The sequence below is a fragment of the Bufo gargarizans genome, unplaced genomic scaffold, assembly GCF_014858855.1.
Source record: "Bufo gargarizans isolate SCDJY-AF-19 unplaced genomic scaffold, ASM1485885v1 original_scaffold_1069_pilon, whole genome shotgun sequence".
NCBI classification, from domain to species: domain Eukaryota; kingdom Metazoa; phylum Chordata; class Amphibia; order Anura; family Bufonidae; genus Bufo; species Bufo gargarizans.
In genome coordinates, this window is record NW_025334223.1 from 78,404 (window position 1) to 97,299 (window position 18,896).

General features: G+C 45.6%; 2 protein-coding genes across 2 annotated transcripts in view; one reads left to right on the forward strand and one right to left on the reverse strand.

Moving 5' to 3' along the window:
- Window positions 1–15,394, forward strand: part of LOC122922932 (olfactory receptor 1468-like) — a 39,084-nt gene extending 23,690 nt beyond the window's left edge. The window contains exon 2 of the mRNA XM_044273701.1: window positions 15,284–15,394. Within this exon, the coding sequence (XP_044129636.1) occupies window positions 15,284–15,394 (111 nt within the window). The remainder of the gene's footprint in view (window positions 1–15,283) is intronic.
- A 378-nt stretch (window positions 15,395–15,772) lies between these two features.
- Window positions 15,773–16,711, reverse strand: LOC122922933 (olfactory receptor 11A1-like). The gene has a single exon (XM_044273702.1). It carries the CDS (start codon window positions 16,709–16,711, stop codon window positions 15,773–15,775), a length of 939 nt encoding a protein of 312 aa, XP_044129637.1.
- Between the last annotated feature and the right edge of the window lie 2,185 nt (window positions 16,712–18,896).

Here is an 18,896-nt window from a genome sequence, read left to right on the forward strand (position 1 = left end):
ACTGGCATTCTCCCCGACAACTCAAAATCGGAACCATGTTGACCGACAATGGGAAGAACATTGTGTCTGCGCTTGGTCAAGAAAGGCTGAGCCATGCACCCTGCATGGCACATGTGTACAATCTGGTTGTCAAGCAGTTCCTGAAGTCTTCCACCCAACTACAAGACATCCAAAAATGGCCAGGAAACTTTGCATGCACTTCAGCCACTCGTACACCCCAAAGCACACCCCCCTTGAGCTGCAGCGGCAGAACAGCATCCCCCAACATAGGCTGATGTGCGACGTTTCCACCCATTGGAATTCCACCCTCCATATGTTGGACAGACTATACGAACAGAGAAAGGCCATCAATGACTACAGGATGAACAATGTCATTCCACTGCTTCACTGCTGGGACAGATGCTGGTAACAATGGCTGGTCAGGGCACTGGAGACGTGGTGCCTAGATCTCAAGGGCACATGAGCCTTGTGGGGGCTGAAATGAAGGAGTAGGAGGAGGGGGAGGACATTGGAGCACAGGCAATGTGTAGCCAAATGGGTAGTTTTTCTACTCAGGTGACAGGAGAGGAGGAGCAGGAGCAGCCAGAGGAGCTCCAGGGCGATGAGGAAGATGTGACTGAGGGCCCAGGCATACCGTGGCAGTATGCAGTAGAGATGGAGGCAGGGAGTCCCTCCGAGTTACTTGCGCAAATGGCCCGATGCATGCTCACTTGCTTGGTAGTGTGTCACAACCAGACAGCTGAGAAGCTCTGACAGAGGCCTTTCAGAACCTCCTCCTTGAGTTTCTGTGTTGTGGTATTCAGCTCCTCCTCTCGTTAGTCTCTCTCGGCTGTCATGTGTTGGACTAATTGCTTCCCTTTAAATAATTCCCCAGAAGGCTTTTCTGGGCGGCTTATACTTCTTCCTGGAGTGTGTGTGCTGGCTGACTCTGTCCTCCTGTTTGCTTCAAAGCTAAGTGTGGTACCTTTATCTGTTATTTTCTGTTTGCTGGATCCCAGGTGACCCTGACTCCCTCCGTATCTTGTGTAGGGAGCCGGTGGTCGTGTCCCCTCATTATTGTAGGGTGCTCAGGGCTTTATAGTCAAGGTTCGTGGATATGCAAACCTCCACCATTCGGATCTTTGCATAGGCTGAGCAGCCAGGGAAAGTGCCAGGTCTTCTGCAGGGGTCTCCCTTGGTTAATTAGTTTTGGGATCCAGCGAGTCGTTTATACATGTTGCTTTGCCTTGTTTCCTGTACACCGTCCGTGACATTATAAGCCGCCCAAAACCGTCTCAAGCATGGATCCGGTTTCACTTTTGGCTGAACGCTTCCAGGGTCTTTCATTGGAGGTAGCTGACCTCCGTAAGACTTTTTCTCAGCTTCAAGTGACCGGTTCAGCTGGCGTTCATGGAGCTTGTTCTGAGCCTAAGATCTCGCTCCCGGATACGTTCTCCGGGGGTAGTGAGAATTTTGTGCGTTTTAGAGAGGCTTGCAAACTCCATTTTCGCCTTCTTCCCCTTTCCTCTGGAGATGAGGGACGGAGGGTGGGGATCATTATATCGCTGCTCAGGGGTAACGCTCAGTCCTGGGCCTTTTCGCTGCCGGAGGGGGCACGGCCTCTCCGTTCAGTGGATGAATTCTTTTTAGCCCTGGGTCAGATATATGATGATCCGGATCGTATTGCTCTGGCTGAGTCTAGACTACGTCTATTATGCCAGGGTAAACAATCCGCAGAAATATACTGCTCAGAATTTCGGAGATGGGCAGTTGATACTGGTTGGAATGATGCTGCGCTCCGAAGTCAATTTTGCCATGGTCTTTCAGAGGGATTGAAAGATGCATTTGCCTTTCATGAGAGGCCTATTTCTTTGGACTCTGCTATGTCTCAGGCCGTTCGTATTGACAGGCGTCTTAGAGAGAGAGGAGAGATGTCCCCTTCCTGTCATACTCAGTCCCAGGACAGTGCAGCGGTCCCGTTCTGTGCGCAGGGGTCTCAGTCGCCGTCAGCCCCTTCTGAGCAGGAGCCCATGCAGCTGGGGTTGATTGCTTCTGACAATAGAAGATTCAGCTCGCATGGGAGGGTTTGTTTTTGTTGTGGAGGTATAAATCATTTGGCAAATATTTGTCCCTCTAGGAGATTCAGGCAGTTTTATGGGAGTAATAAAGAAACAAACAGGAAAAAATCTTTTAAAAATGTTCCGTCTATTACTATTGGCAGGGTTGAGGCGGAAATTGAAGGTTTTCCATTTGCTTGTAGTTCCCGTTTTGTCCTGCCGGCTAGGAAATTTTTTGTGAGATTTTTGTGGATAGTGGAGCAGCGGTTAATCTCATTGATAATCAATTTGCGATAACTCATGGTTTCCAGGTGCGCACTTTGGGAAAGGATATTCCTGTTTTTGCTATCGATTCCGCTCCACTTTCTCAAAAATCATTAAAGGGCATAGTTCACAATATCCGTTTAATTGTGAGTGATGCTCATGTTGAGGATGTGTCATGTTTCGTCCTTAGTGGTTTACCCACCCCTCTGGTGTTGGGGCTGCCCTGGCTCACTAAGCATAACCCCACCATTGATTGGCAAGCGAAGCAAATAAATGGTTGGAGTGACTTTTGCAGAGAGAATTGCCTCATGACATCTGTTTCTGAGGTTGCTACTAAGACTGTACCATCTTTTCTCTCTGAATTTTCGGATGTCTTCTCTGAGAGTGGAGTTCAGGATTTGCCCCCGCACAGGGAGTACGATTGCCCTATTAATCTCATCCCAGACGCCAAGCTGCCTAAATCTCGTTTATACAATCTTTCCCAACCTGAGAGGATCGCTATGCGTGCTTATATCTCTGAGAGTCTGAGAAAGGGACACATACGACCCTCGAAGTCACCTGTTGCCGCTGGTTTTTTCTTTGTTAAGAAAAAAGATGGTTCTTTAAGACCTTGTCTGGATTTCAGGGAGCTGAACAATATCACAATTCGTGACCCTTATCCGCTTCCTCTGATCCCGGACCTATTTAACCAGGTTGTTGGGGCTAAAGTCTTTTCCAAATTAGATCTAAGAGGGGCATACAACCTGGTCAGGGTCAGAGAAGGGGACGAATGGAAGACGGCCTTCAATACCCCTGAGGGCCATTTTGAAAACTTGGTTATGCCTTTTGGTTTGATGAATGCCCCAGCCGTTTTTCAGCATTTCGTGAACAGCATTTTTTATCATTTGATGGGAAAATTTGTATTGGTGTATTTGGATGACATTTTGATTTTTTCTCCCGATTTCAAAACTCATAAGGAACATTTACGTCAGGTCTTGCTCATCCTGCGGGAGAATAAATTATATGCAAAACTGGAAAAATGTGTGTTTGCGGTTCCAGAAATTCAATTTCTGGGGTTTCTTCTCTCCGCTTCTGGTTTTCACATGGACCCCGAGAAGGTCCGCGCTGTGCTTGAGTGGGAGCTTCCTGAGAATCAAAAGGCGCTGATGCGTTTTTTTTGGGCTTTGCCAATTATTACAGGAAGTTCATTTTGAATTATTCTTCTATTGTTAAACCACTCACTGATATGACCAGAAAGGGGGTAGATTTTTCTTCTTGGTCAGTAGAGGCGCGTAAGGCTTTTTCTGATATCAAGGAGAGTTTTGCTTCCGCTCCCATCTTGGTGCAACCTGATGTTTCTTTACCCTTCATAGTTGAGGTTGATGCTTCTGAGGTGGGTGTGGGAGCGGTCTTGTCTCAGGGTTCCTCTCCTGCCAATTGGCGACCGTGTGCCTTTTTCTCAAGAAAACTCTCCTCCGCAGAGAGAAATTACGATGTGGGAGATAGGGAATTGTTGGCCATCAAGTTGGCTTTTGAGGAATGGCGCCATTGGCTAGAGGGAGCCAGACACCCTATTACCGTATTTACTGACCATAAAAATCTGGCCTACTTGGAGTCAGCCAAGCGTCTGAACCCGAGACAGGCCAGATGGTCGTTGTTCTTTTCTAGGTTTAATTTTGTTGTCACGTTCCGCCCTGGAGTTAAGAATGTGAAGGCAGATGCCCTGTCACGTTGTTTTCCGGGAGGCGGGAATTTTGAAGACCCGGGTCCCATTTTGGCTGAAGGTGTGGTAGTCTCTGCTCTTTTTCCTGAATTGGAGGCAGAGGTGCAGGCAGCCCAGTCAGAGGCTCCTGATCTTTGTCCTCCTGGGAGGTTGTTTGTGCCTCTCGCTTTAAGACACAAGATTTTTAAAGAACACCACGATACTGTCCTTGCTGGGCACCCGGGGGTAAGAGCCACACTAGATCTCATCGCTCGGAGATTCTGGTGGCCTGCGCTTCGTAAGTCGGTTGAGGGTTTTGTGGCAGCCTGCGAGACTTGCGCTCGTGCCAAAGTCCCTCATTCACGGCCATCAGGTCCTCTCCTTCCCTTACCCATTCCTTCCCGTCCTTGGACACATTTGTCCATGTACTTCATAACGGACCTGCCTCGTTCCTCGGGGAAGACTGTGATTCTGGTGGTGGTGGACCGTTTTAGCAAAATGGTGCATTTCATCCCTTTTCCTGGTTTGCCCAATGCTAAGACGCTGGCGCAGGCATTTGTTGATCACATTGTCAAATTGCACGGTATTCCTTCAGACATAGTCTCTGATAGGGGCACGCAGTTTGTTTCCAGATTCTGGAAGGCTTTCTGTTCTCGCTTGGGGGTTCGGTTGTCATTCTCTTCTGCTTTCCACCCGCAGTCGAATGGCCAGACAGAGCGCGTCAATCAGAATCTGGAGACATATCTGTGTTGTTTTGTGGCGGAGAATCAAGAGGATTGGTGTTCTTTTTTGTCCCTTGCTGAGTTTGCTTTAAATAACCGTCGTCAGGAGTCCTCTGATAAGTCACCATTTTTTGGTGCATATGGGTTTCATCCACAGTTTGGGACTTTCTCGGGAGAGGGGTCTTCTGGTTTACCTGATGAGGACAGATTCTCCTCGTCTTTGTCATCTATTTGGCAAAAGATTCAAGTTAATCTAAAGAGCATGAGTGAGAGATATAAGCGTGTGGCTGATAAAAGACGTGTGCTTGGTCCGGACCTGAATGTTGGTGATCTGGTGTGGTTGTCTACCAAGAATATCAAATTGAAGGTTCCCTCCTGGAAGTTGGGTCCTAGGTTTATTGGGCCTTACAAAATCCTGTCTGTCATCAATCCTGTTGCATACCGTCTTGATCTTCCTCAGACTTGGAAGATCCATAATGTTTTTCATAAGTCCTTATTGAAACCTTATGTTCAACCCATTGTACCCTCGCCTTTGCCTCCTCCTCCGATTATGGTTGATGGGAATCTTGAATTTCAGGTCTCTAAGATTGTGGATTCTCGTCTTGTCCGCGGTTCTCTTCAGTACCTAGTTCATTGGGAGGGGTATGGTCCTGAGGAGAGGATGTGGGTCCCAGTGACGGACATTAAAGCCTCTCGTCTCATCAGGGCTTTCCATAGGTCCCATCCTGAGAAGGTGGGTTCTGAGTGTCCGGAGTCCACTCGTAGAGGGAGGGGTACTGTCACAACCAGACAGCTGAGAAGCTCTGACAGAGGCCTTTCAGAACCTCCTCCTTGAGTTTCTGTGTTGTGGTATTCAGCTCCTCCTCTCGTTAGTCTCTCTCGGCTGTCATGTGTTGGACTAATTGCTTCCCTTTAAATAATTCCCCAGAAGGCTTTTCTGGGCGGCTTATACTTCTTCCTGGAGTGTGTGTGCTGGCTGACTCTGTCCTCCTGTTTGCTTCAAAGCTAAGTGTGGTACCTTTATCTGTTATTTTCTGTTTGCTGGATCCCAGGTGACCCTGACTCCCTCCGTATCTTGTGTAGGGAGCCGGTGGTCGTGTCCCCTCATTATTGTAGGGTGCTCAGGGCTTTATATTCAAGGTTCGTGGATATGCAAACCTCCACCATTCGGATCTTTGCATAGGCTGAGCAGCCAGGGAAAGTGCCAGGTCTTCTGCAGGGGTCTCCCTTGGTTCCTTAGTTTTGGGATCCAGCGAGTCGTTTATACATGTTGCTTTGCCTTGTTTCCTGTACACCGTCCGTGACATAGTGACAGTCGAATTGTCACCATTAGGCAGAGGGATGACTTCTGGCTCTCCACCTTGTTGGACCCTCGCTACTGGTCCAGAATGGGGGCCTTTTTTACACCCACTGAGAGGGAGGACAAACTGAACTACTACAGAGACATCTTATGTAGTGAGTTGGCCGCTGCCTATTTGCACCATCGTCCATCCTCTCGCAGATCTAACTGGGGGCCCTCTGCGCTCACGTTCCACTGCCATGGCTGTTGGGGAGGAGTGGGGTGGCAGAAGCAGTACCAGCTCCATCAGCAGCAGCCTGAGTCTACAGTCGCTGATGAGTAGCTTTCTTCACCCGCATAGTGAAGAAACTATTTACCAGCAGCAGCAAAAAGACCTGGAGCTCTCCCCCAACACACATCCAGCCAAACTGGATTTGTGGCTGCAACTAGCATAGTTTTCCCTGGAAAAACTGTCCTGCCCGGCTAGTAGTGTGGCATCAGAGCGGGTGATTAGTGCGGCCATAGTTACCCCAAGAAGAATTTGCCTGTCCACCCAAAATGTGGAGAGACTGACCTTTGTCAAGATGAATCAGATGTGCATCAGCCAGGATTTCCAACCACCAATTCCTGATGCATCAGACTAGATCATCCATGGTGCCACACCAACACTTTGATAAAAGAGACCGGTTTCTTCTGACTACCTGCCTCAACTACTACTCTGATGCTGCAACCCGCCTGATGCCACACATCTAATGCCAAGTGCTCCTTCTTTCACCCACCTTCGTCAGCGGGTACTAGTATTGCACCCCACCGCCCCACTCTGTTATCGGGTCACTTTGTGGTCTCCTGATGCAGTTGCTGCTGCCATCTCCACACTATGTCATCTTGCCACTTTGTGGTATCCTCCTGCTGCTGCTGCTGCCATATCCACACTGTCAGCTTGCCACTCTGTGGTCTCCTGATGCTGCTGCTGCCATCTTCACACTATGTCACCTTGCCACTCTGTGGTTTCCTCCTACTGCTGCTGCCTTCTCCACACTATGTCACCTTGCCACTCTGTGGTATCCTCCTGCTGCCATATCCACACTATGTCACCTTGCCACTCTGTGGTATCCTCTAGTGATGAGCGGCAGGGGTCATAATCAAATTCACGATATTTAGCGAATATTTTGTAGAATATTTGTCGCATATTCACAAATTTGAATATTCGTTATAGTCTACATTTTTTTACTCGAAAAATCGGAAAGGTAATGATTGCGTAATATGCGAATATTACGCGATCAATACAGACGTAGGTCAAAAACGAATATATACAGTAGCACTAAAGAATATAGTGCTATATATTAGTTTTTTAGAATATTCTGCATTTTATTCCATCTGAAGTCATGATTTTTCCCTGCTTAAGTTGCTTGACAAGCAACTTAAGCAGGGAGGAATCATAACTTCAGATGGCAAAAATTGACGAATATTCTAAAAAACGAATATATAGCACTATATACTATAGTGCTACTGTATATATTCGTTTTTGATGCACGCCTGTATTGATCGCGTAATATTCGCATATTACGCGATCATTACCTTGCCGTTTTTTTTTGTAAAAAAAAAAGACTAATATTCGAAACACGAATATATAGCACTTTATTCAAAATATTCTCAAATTCTCAAAGTTGCAATATTTGCGATAAATATTCGTAATTTGAATATTCGCGCTGAACACTAGTATCCTCCTGCTGCTGCCATATCCACACTATGTCACTTTGCCACTCTGTGGTCTCCTGATGCTGCTGCTGCTACTGCCATCTCCACACTATGTCACCTTGCCACTCTGTGGTATCCTTCTGCTGCTGTTGCCATATCCACACTGTGACGAAACCAACCTCGCCACAGTGTTTTGGAGGGGGCTGTTTGCCAGCCTCCTGCCACAGGATTATGGGGCCTCTCATCAGTCAGGCCTCATTTGTTCACAAAGGACTTGGACTACCTTGAACCCCTGGTCTAATTCATGCCATTGTTGGATGTTAAATGTCTATGTGTATTGAAAAGGGTGGGAAATTGTATACGTTGAGTAGGGAGGTCTGTTCTATTGTCTCTCTGTGTGGATTGGCGATCTCCTTTGTCCTGAGAGATAATTGAATTACTTCTCGGTTGTCTCCAGGACAGAGGATATTGTGGATTCGCCTGTCTGTGATGATTGCATCAACCCAGTGTGAGGTAATTCTATCACGGGCAGAGGGGAGGATTTTGTGTGGGAGTGTCTGAGTGTATTGTACGTGGTTATTGGCTGTTTTTACAAAACCCTGGGGGTGTTAACCTTGTTGGAAGATGTGTATAAAATGCTTGTGTGTTAAAATAAAGTGAGATGCTGCTTTTAAACCTTCATGAAGTCTTGGCTCATGTTTGGGGAATGCGATAACTACACTCTTGGGGATTGCTATATCACAATACTCTCCTGAGTATAAGCTCTTGTAAGAGCTTGTTCCTGGTTCCTGTCTCTGAATTTAGGAGAGATTCACCCACTGGAGCCTGGAGCCTTGTCGTAGGTCCAGGGTGGGTAGGAGACGGCGAGACCTCCACCAAGCTTCGGCGGTTCGTGGGGTATGCAGTGCGTACGGTGTCAGGTGGAGTGCTTGGAGTCCTCTGGAAGCACTAGGAGCATCTATCGACGGAGGTACCCGGTCGGGGTGCCAGGCATTCCGTTACATTGGTGGCAGCAGTGGGATGGCGTCCTAGTGTGAGGAGAAGCAGCTCGGAGACACCGTTCGTGGAGTATATTGAGGGCAATGCTAGTATCCGTACAGCGCCCCTGGCTACAGCAATATGGATGCCGTTGGTTCCTGCACAGCATTCCAGGAGGAAGATCACCCGGATTACAGGGATGCCGAGCGGAAAGGCGTATGGCACCAGGCCATGGAGGACGTGCAGCGTCGAAGGGGTGAGAGTCTTCCCAGTGAGGAGCAGAGAATGCGAATGCGATTGGTGCTGCGACTACCTCTACTGGGAGAGCAACCATTGACGGAGTGGGCGTCAGAGCTTGAGACACTGGTATGGCAGGAAACCTGGCTGGATGACGCTTACCAAGCACTATGGTGGGACACAGTATGACAGTCTCCATGGATGGAGGAGTACGCCAAGCCCGAAGGTGAGGAATATAATTGCCCTGTGTTATTGTGGGAGTCTTTTGAAGACATTGACTTTGGGAGCACAGAAGAGTCTAGATTTTGGGACATTACTGACTACAGGTGGGACTTGCACAATTGGCCTACAACTAGTGGGGTGGGGGCAGATCTGACCTTTCTGGTCCAAAGGGAGTGGGAGCTGGAGCAAGATTATCAACAGTTGCTTTGCTCCATTCAAGCCCAGCGCAAGATACAAGACAGTTGGATACCAGGCCCAGACCTGCAGCCCTACCCCTGGCAAGTCACCGCTGAGGTATCCCCTACTTCCTCACCAACTGTGGAGGTAGGGGACTTTATAGACTGGTACTGGGAGGAACCCCAGTCGGCAGGTGCAGATGGGACCGCAGTCTCTGCACCAGGCCTACCGTGATGCTGGACGGCCGGTACAGATCCCCCACCAACCCTGCAGGAATGCCAGGAGGAGGAGGTAAACGATCCCTCCTCTCCACAGCTGATCCGCAACAAGGTCCTGGGGGCGGAATTCCCTGACCCCATCCCAGCGGAAGAGCTGGCATCTGGGCAGAGCGCAGTCGGCCTCTGCCCTCCCCTATCCTCTTCTCCAGAGCCGGACTTCCCACAGGCTACCCCAGCGGAAGAGCTGGCATCTGGGCAGAGCGCAGTCGGCCTCTGCCCTCCCCTATCCTCTTCTCCAGAGCCGGACTTCCCACAGGCTACCCCAGCGGAAGAGCTGGCATCTGGGCAGAGCGCAGTCAACCTCTGCCCTCCCCTATCCTCTTCTCCAAAGCCGGACTTCCCACAGGCTACCCCAGCGGAAGAGCTGGCATCTGGGCAGAGCGCAGTCGGCCTCTGCCCACCAAGTACCTACAGCTTCAAGCTGGAGAACCACAAGGCAGCAAGGAGTCGCAGATGCCCACTCAACAGCTGGGGACATACAGAACAGAGCCAGGCCCCAAAATTCAACAGGTCCAGTATGGGGTTGTGGTTGGACTGCCAGACTAACTCAGGTACTGACCGTGAGGTCAAATATCTGGTTAGTCTTCCCTGGGAGGGGGAGATGTGTGATTAAACCAACCTCGCCACGGTGTTTTGGAGGGGGCTGTTTGCCAGCCTCCTGCCACAGGATTATGGGCCCTCTCATCAGCCAGGCCTCATTTGTTCACAAAGGACTTGGACTAACTTGAACCCCTGGTCTAATTCATGCCATTGTTGGATGTTAAATGTCTATGTGTATTGAAAAGGATGGGACATTGTATACGTTGAGTAGGGAGGTCTGTTCCATTGTCTCTCTGTGTGGATTGGCGATGTCCTTTGTCCTGAGAGATAATTGAATTACTTCTCGGTTGTCTCCAGGACAGAGGATATTGTGTATTCGCCTGTCTGTGATGATTGCATCAACCCAGTGTGAGGTAATTCTATCATGGGCAGATGGGAGCATTTTGTGTGGGAGTGTCTGAGTGTATTGTAAGTGGTTATTGGCTGTTTTTACAAAACCCTGTGGGTGTTAACCTTGTTGGAAGATGTGTATAAAATGCTTGTGTGTTAAAATAAAGTGAGATGCTGCTTTTAAACCTTCATGAAGTCTTGGCTCATGTTTGGGGAATGTGATAACTACACTCTTGGGGATTGCTATATCACAATACTCCCCTGAGTATAAGCTCTTGTAAGAGCTTGTTCCTGGTTCCTGTCTCTGAATTTAGGAGAGATTCACCCACTGGAGCCTGGAGCCTTGTCGTAGGTCCAGGGTGGGTAGGAGACGGCGAGACCTCCACCAAGCTTCGGCGGTTCGTGGGGTATGCAGTGCGTACGGTGTCAGGTGGAGTGCTTGGAGTCCTCTGGAAGCACTAGGAGCATCTATCGACGGAGGTACCCGGTCGGGGTGCCAGGCGTTCCGTTACACACACTATGTCACCTTGCCACCTTGTGGTATCCTTCTGCTGCTGCTGCTGTTGCCATATCCACACTATGTCACCTTGCCACTCTGTGGTATCCATCTGCTGCTGCTGCTGTTGCCATATCCACACTATGTCACCTTGCCACTCTGTGGTATCCTGATGCTGCTGCTGCTGCCATCTCCACACTATGTCATCTTGCCACTATGTGGTATCCTCCTGCGCCTGCTGCTGCTACTGCCATCTCCACACTACGTCACCTTGCCACTCTGTGGTATTCTCCTGCTGCTGCCGTCATATCCACACTGTCACCTTGCCACTCTGTGGTATCCTGCTGCTTCCATCTCTATACTATGTCACCTTGCCACTCTGTGGTATCCTCCTGATGCTGCTGTCGCCACCTCCAGACTCTGTCATTGTACCACTCTGTGGCCTCCTCCTGATGCTGCTGCTGTCGCCACCTCCAGACTCTCTCATTGTGCCACTCTGTGGCCTCCTCCTGATGCTGCTGCTGCTGCCACCTCCACACTCTGTCATTGGGCCACTCTAAGGTCTCCTTATGCTGCTTCCACCTCACCACTATGTCATCGGTCCACTCTGTGGACTTCTCATGCTGTTCCCACCCTCCCTACTTCATGACTGGGCCACTATTTTGCCTTTTGGCCTGGCTGACATCTTCATTTATGTGACCTTTCTTCTGATCTGTCAGAAGGAAGTAAAAATGAGACGCACAATGGATCCTTTCTGTGTAGCAGCTGTAAGGCCTGTATTGTCCCATCAGAATTGGCTTATTATTTGGTAGCCAAAAGCAGGAGTGGGTACAAAACACAACAGACATGCAAATATTCCATTCACGTGTCATCTCTGTTTTAGATCCACTCCAGTTTTTTTGGCTTTAGCAATACTGATGGATTATTGAGCAAATGCTGACCGAGTGAAGGCAGATGCTCCACAAACAGGATCCGTTTTTTGTTGGTTATTGTTCTGAGGGATCAGAGGAAGGGCAAAATAATCAGTGACGTCAACACAAACTTACTGCTCACACCCTCTTCACTCTGTCAGGGGGGCTCTACTTGTATAAGCGTTTAATAGAACAGGTTCTGTAGACATCTATGTGGAATCAGCTGGCGACGTTTTAAAAGGACTGCGCTTCTTCTTGGCACTAACAACAACCTGTAAGACTGAGTTCATACTTGAGTTATTTGGTCATTTTTGGCCCTGTGACTGCCCTAATAATTAAAGTGTGCAGTGATTCTAAGAGCAATGCCTGTCATCTGCATGTCATACGGACTCACAGTATTATTTCACTACTAATGCAGACTCCCTATGCGTGTTACTGCAAGGCACAGTGTTCTACACCACTATAAAGGCTCTCTGAAGCCAGGAAATAGCTGTTTTTTAACGTAATTCACCACGAATATATTCGGATTGAAATAAAAAATTTCCCAGAAAATTTGGCTAACAGCGAATCTAATTTTTTTTAAATTCGCTCATCTCTAATGATGACGTCATCAAGTCACCACGTAAACTTCAATCAAGATGGCTGTGGCGGCCTGTAAGTGAGCAAATGGATAAGGTAAATATTTTTTTTTTTTACCCTGATTAACCTCTCAAAGGCCAAAATTGTAGCCTCAGATGCCACGATCAGTGCGGCATCTGAGGGGTTAAATGACGGAGGGGTGCGATAACTGTTTCCCGTCATTGCATCTACTACGTACAAAGGATTGTGCTTTGTGACAAAGTAATTCGTCACAAATCAAATTTCTTTGTAAGATTCGGGGAAGCAGCTGAATTGAATTTTTCATAACTTCACTCATCTCTAGCCACTACTACTACCTCTACACAGCCGCACATCTCCTACCTTGCCCAAACTGTACTGCTGCTCCCAAAAAAAATATATAATTTTCTAATGGTTATTGTGAATAAAAAGCCATTGCTTCTATACTTTTCTGGAACTCAGGCACACTGTCACTGTCTCATGTTTTTGTGGTGGTGCAATTAGTGGATCTATTATATATTCCATGTATGTATAGAAACCAGCAGGCACCTCCACCAAAAAGGGATATTTTTAAAACTTTTTTTAAATTTTAGAAAGCATAAAAAAATCTCACAATGCAGAGTGTTCTTGAACAGGCTGTTACCACGAGCTACCTTTAATATTGTTATTATTAATAATTTGAAAGCACTGTTAATTCCATGGTGCTGTACATCAAGATGGCTTACACATACATGAAATAAAATAACATAAGTAAAATATGCATTAATTTAGTAACAGACTGGTCCAGAGGGAAAGAGCTTACAATCTACCATCCGTTTACCCATAGCATTATATGTCATTGTACTGTCTTCATACATGTTCAGTGTGCAGTCTGACATACAGCATAAACCATTCCTGTTTTCCAAATAAGAGGACTGTTCTTTGTAGTCTAACTTGTTTATTGGTCAACAGGTTGTACTCTGTGCGATGCGCGTGAGTGAGAGATTGTACAAGTGTGTGACTGATGGATAAAACAGGATTGTTGATTGGCAAAAAAGGATTGTTTGGTAAAACTACAAGAATACAAACAGCATGTGTAAGTATAAAGCATGGATAGCATGTACTATAACATTAACATACCACTGAAGTACATAGTAAAATGGCTGCCTTTAATTAGATTGCATGGCTAGCTAACAGTAGTAACTACCTGAGTAACAATTATAACTAACTAAACAGCTCTGCATAACACAATATCCCTGAAACAAAGGTAGATCTCTCACCAGATATGTTTTTACAAGGATGGTGAAGTTTAAGAAGGAGATATGCAGAAGGACATCTCTGCTGATGTTCCTTGGTGACTGGAGGCTGCTCTTTCCCAGTATTCTTTGCACTCCCACAATGCTTTGCACCACATGCAATGCAGTAGTCTTTGTAACAGGAAAAACAACTTAATACAACTTATCACCGCTAGATGGTGCTATAACCACATTAATCACTACAGAAATACCAAGGCTCTGTCAGACGTGATCTGTAATCATTATTCCTAATAAGGCAGCACAGTCATTTTTATTTTGACATGAGAGAGAGAGAGAGAGAGAGAGAAAGAAAAGGAAAATAAAGCTAAGCCCTGATGCCACCAGATGCAAGCTGGCTATCCTATAAGTCAAAGCTCAATATTTTAAGCAGGCCTTAAAGCATAACTTATATAATAGCTTAGCCAGCATCTCATCTGCAGAACATTTAGAACTGGCTTAGCTAAGTTATAGCTTTAACTTTTAACTAATAGGATAGCTAACTTACATCTGCATCTGAGGCTTAGCTTTATTTTCCCTGAAACCCAGAGGAGCTTTGTCTGGCCTACTGGGTGCTCTTGATGAGGAGAAATAGTACCCCCAGGTCTTAACCAAAGCCTCTTACCTAGCTAAGCAAGTTTATTGTGCTCTGCACTGATGAGGGGCAGTCATCCAGAAACAGCTGTTTAAAAGGTTGAGCAATGACTTATAGGATGACTACTTTTCATTTACTGGCATCAGAGGCTTAACTTACTTTTTCTTTTTGGGAAGGAAAGCTAATTTACACATCTTTTTCTCAAACACCCAGAGTAGTGTCACCTGGCCTTTAAAGTAATCTCAATAAGGAGAAAAGTGTTATCTACCCCTCTCTTTCTTTCTTTTTCTCTCTCTTGCTCTCATTCTCTCTCTCTCTCTCTCTCTCTCTCTCTCTCTCTATCTGAGCCATTAAAAATACTTGGATAAAATTAATTTGTACCCCAATCAAATTTCTTTCTTCAGGCACATCAGAACGAACTATTTTTAACAAATATTAAGAAGAACCAAAGTGTTGGGTGAGCACTCTACATTTGTTCTTGATAATAAAAAAAAATTATTTAAATTTTATTAAACTACGTTGGCATAAAGTTGACACGTGTACAACATACAATAAATAAAATCTGGTATAAAATATAAAATACAATTGACATAAAATCACATACATTTGGATTCCCAGGTGGGGATGGTCCCTTATACTTTGCTGAAGATTCTATATTGCTGCAGAGTGGTAAAGTGCTCAGCAGTTATTCAAGCTCCAATGTATAAATGTATGGATGTATAGTCTGATCTCTGGTTGGCAAATACTTTTAGATAGTGGTCTTACTCCACATGGTATTGTACATATGATTAAGTTCCTTATATCTTCGTAAGGAAATACAATCGATCATATATTGTGTTTGTTTTAGTCTTGTGCCAGTAATTTGCAGTTTTTTTTAAGATCTTCTTACCTTCCTTTTTGTTCTTATTAAGTATGGCGAGGATCGAGCGGCGCGGGACCAAGCCGACATCTCGCTACGCACTCCTCTAGCCAACTTACCCGGACTCTCGCGGGAATTAAAACGTTGTTCCGGCTTTACCTAGCCCACGTGACTTTCGTCTGGCACAATAGAAGAGAGAGTGTCTATCTCGATTTTTGGATGTCAGTTATGATTGTTTAGATATTTATATGTTCAATTATTCAGCATGGCCATGCTTGTCGTTGCAGAGGTGCTTCTTCTCAAGTGTGCGATCCAGCCCAGGCGCGTTTCGGGAACTCTCCTTCCCTTCATCAGTGGTCCCCCAAACAAATTTCTTTCTTCAGGCACATCAGAACGAACAATTTTTAACAAATGTATTCATCTTTAATAGGAACCTATGGATGACATACGCCACTATACAATTGTGTGATAACAGCATCCTGTTAAGATACAGCATATGTTAGGGCATCATCCTGAGGTATACCTCTGGCTCACATCAAAATCACTTTGTAAACAGACCCTTCAAAACATGCTTGAATTTATGAAAAGCTTCTTTGAAGTCTTTGTTCCTCAGAGTGTATATGATAGGATTAAGTAGAGGGGTCAGCACAGTATACATCAGAGACAAGACCTTACTCAGGATCAAGGATTGTCTTGTTGTAGGAGACATATAAACAATCATTAAGGTTCCATAAAATACTGAAACTACAATGAGGTGGGAGCTACAGGTGGAGAAGGCTTTATGTCTTCTGGTATTGGATGGCATCTTCAGGATAGTGATGGCGATGTACACGTAGGACATTGTAATTAATAAAAAAGGTGCAATTGCAAAAAAAAATCCCAATATAAGACCTTGGGTGTGAATTATAAATGTATCAGAGCAGGAGAGCTGCAGTATGGGTTCAAAATCACAGTAGAAATGGTTAATAACGCATGGTCCACAGAACTCTAAATTGTACATAGAAATGACATACATCAACGTCACCAAAAATCCCACCAACCAAATAATATGTACTGATGTCACACAAAACATATGATTCATAATAACGTTATAATGGAGGGGGTCACAGATGGCCAGATATCGATCATAAGACATCAGTGACAGCAGAAGACATTCTGAAGACTCAGAAGTGGTAAAAATAGAAAACTGAATGAAGCAGCCGGTGAGAGTGATAGTAGTTTCTCCATAAAGGACAGTGTGAAGAATAATCGGGAGAATATCTGAAGTCACCAGGACGTCACAGAGTGACAGCTGTGTAATGAAGAAGTACATGGGTGACCGAAGGGTTTTGCTCACCACATACAAGACCATGATGAGAAAGTTTCCTAAGATGGTCCCACAATATATAATAAACAGTAGAGAGAATAATGGAAATGTGAAACTGTGAAGGTTAGGGAGTCCCAGAAGGATGATCGAGGTGACATTATTTAACAAGGCCATCTGGAATGAATGCTAATAAAGGGAGAAATGTTAATAAAGTTTACATTTTCTAAAAATAAAAATATGTAAATTTGAGACATAAGATATAGGGTCCATCTGTTCTGTCCTTGGCAGTCATTAAGGGGGTGTCCAGGATTTTTCTATTGATGGCTAAAGGTGAATTTACACAAGCCAATTATCGGGCAGATTATCGGGAACAACCATTCCTGTGAATGCTCGTTCCCAACAATCTGCCGGTGTAAATCTGCTGCCGATCACCCGATGAACGAGCTAAACACTCTTTATCTGGTGATACTGTCATTTGTGCAGGCACCACCAATCAGTGCTTCTGGGCAGCAGATTGTGCGGTCTAAACAGTGATCCGCTGCCCTGAAATAATGATTCTATATGGGGATGAGGGATCGTTAGAGTGATCCCTCATTCTCATACTGTGAAGGAGATCATTGCATGTAAGTGTGTCTTTGAGCGAGCAGCTGACTGTCAGGAAGGAATGTGCCCTTCCTGACAATTGACCACTCCATCAGCCCGTCTAAACCCACCATTAGCCTCAGGATAGACCAACAGGATAGGATAAGAAAGGGTCCAACACCCTCTGTCAATCAGCTGTTTTGGGGTTGCAGTTTTTGGTACTACATAGCTCCATTTGTTATGTTTAGTGGACAGAGTCACTGTGTATATACATTACTTATCCTGTACTGATCCTGAGTTACACCCTGTATTATACTCCAGAGCTGCACCCACTATTCTGCTGGTGCAGTCACTGTGTACATACATTACTTATCCTGTACTGATCCTGAGTTACATCCTGTATTATACTCCAGAGCTGCACTCACTATTCTGCTGGTGCAGTCACTGTGTATATACATTACTTATCCTGTACTGATCCTGAGTTACATCCTGTATTATACTCCAGAGCTGCACTAACTATTCTGCTGGTGCAGTCACTGTGTATATACATTACTTATCCTGTACTGACCCTGAGTTACATCCTGTATTATACTCCAGAGCTGCACTCACTATTCTGCTGGTGCAGTCACTGTGTATATACATTACATTACTTATCCTGTACTGATCCTGAGTTACATCCTGTGTTATACTCCAGAGCTGTACTCACTATTCTGCCGGTGCAGTCACTGTGTACATACATTACATTACTTATCCTATACTGATCCTGAGTTACATCCTGTATTATACTCCAGAGCTGCACTCACTATTCTGCTGGTGCAGTCACTGTGTACATACATAATATTACTTATCCTGTACTGATCCTGAGTTACATCCTGTATTATACTCCAGAGCTGCACTCACTATTCTGCTGGTGCAGTCACTGTGTACATACATTACATTACTTATCCTGTACTGATCCTGAGTTACATCCTGTATTATACTCCAGAGCTGCACTCACTATTCTGCTGGTGCAGTCACTGTGTACATACATTACTTATCCTGTACTGATCCTGAGTTACATCCTGTATTATACTCCAAAGCTGCACTCACTATTCTGCTGGTGGAGTCACTGTGTACATACATTACTTATCCTGAACTGATCCTGAGTTACATCCTGTATTATACTCCAGAGCTGCACTCGCTATTCTGCTAGTGCAGTCACTGTGTACATACATTACATTACTTATCCTGTACTGATCCTGAGTTACATCCTGTATTATACTCCAGAGCTGCACTCACTATTCTGCTGGTGAAGTCACTGCATACTTACATTACTCATCCTGTGTTGTTTTTTTCATTTAGAATTATTTTGGCTTCAGAGCTGAAGTCCGCCGGATTAATTGGTTTATTCATTGTCATTGTTTTAGTAATTTTCAAGTGTTATTTTTGCAGCACATGAATGTCATCTTTTTTTCATCAGATTTAGTATATAGAGGTATAAAGTCAAGAGAATCTCCCCCCCCCTCACAAGTATAATCACACAAGGTGCAGCAGCTCTCTGCGTGCATTAAAGAGAATCTGTCACCAGTTTTCTGATGCCCTCACTTTTACATCCTAGCAGCTCCAGCGCATGCGATGAGTCTCTATATTCGTGAGCTCACGGCTCTCCTCGCCAACCTACCTCTGATTGACAATCAGCAGGCGGAATCAACAGCAGGTGGGTGGGGAAAGCCAGGAGCTCATGAAAATTCAGGACTCATTATGATGCACTAAAGGGGTTTAATACAAGATTTTGACA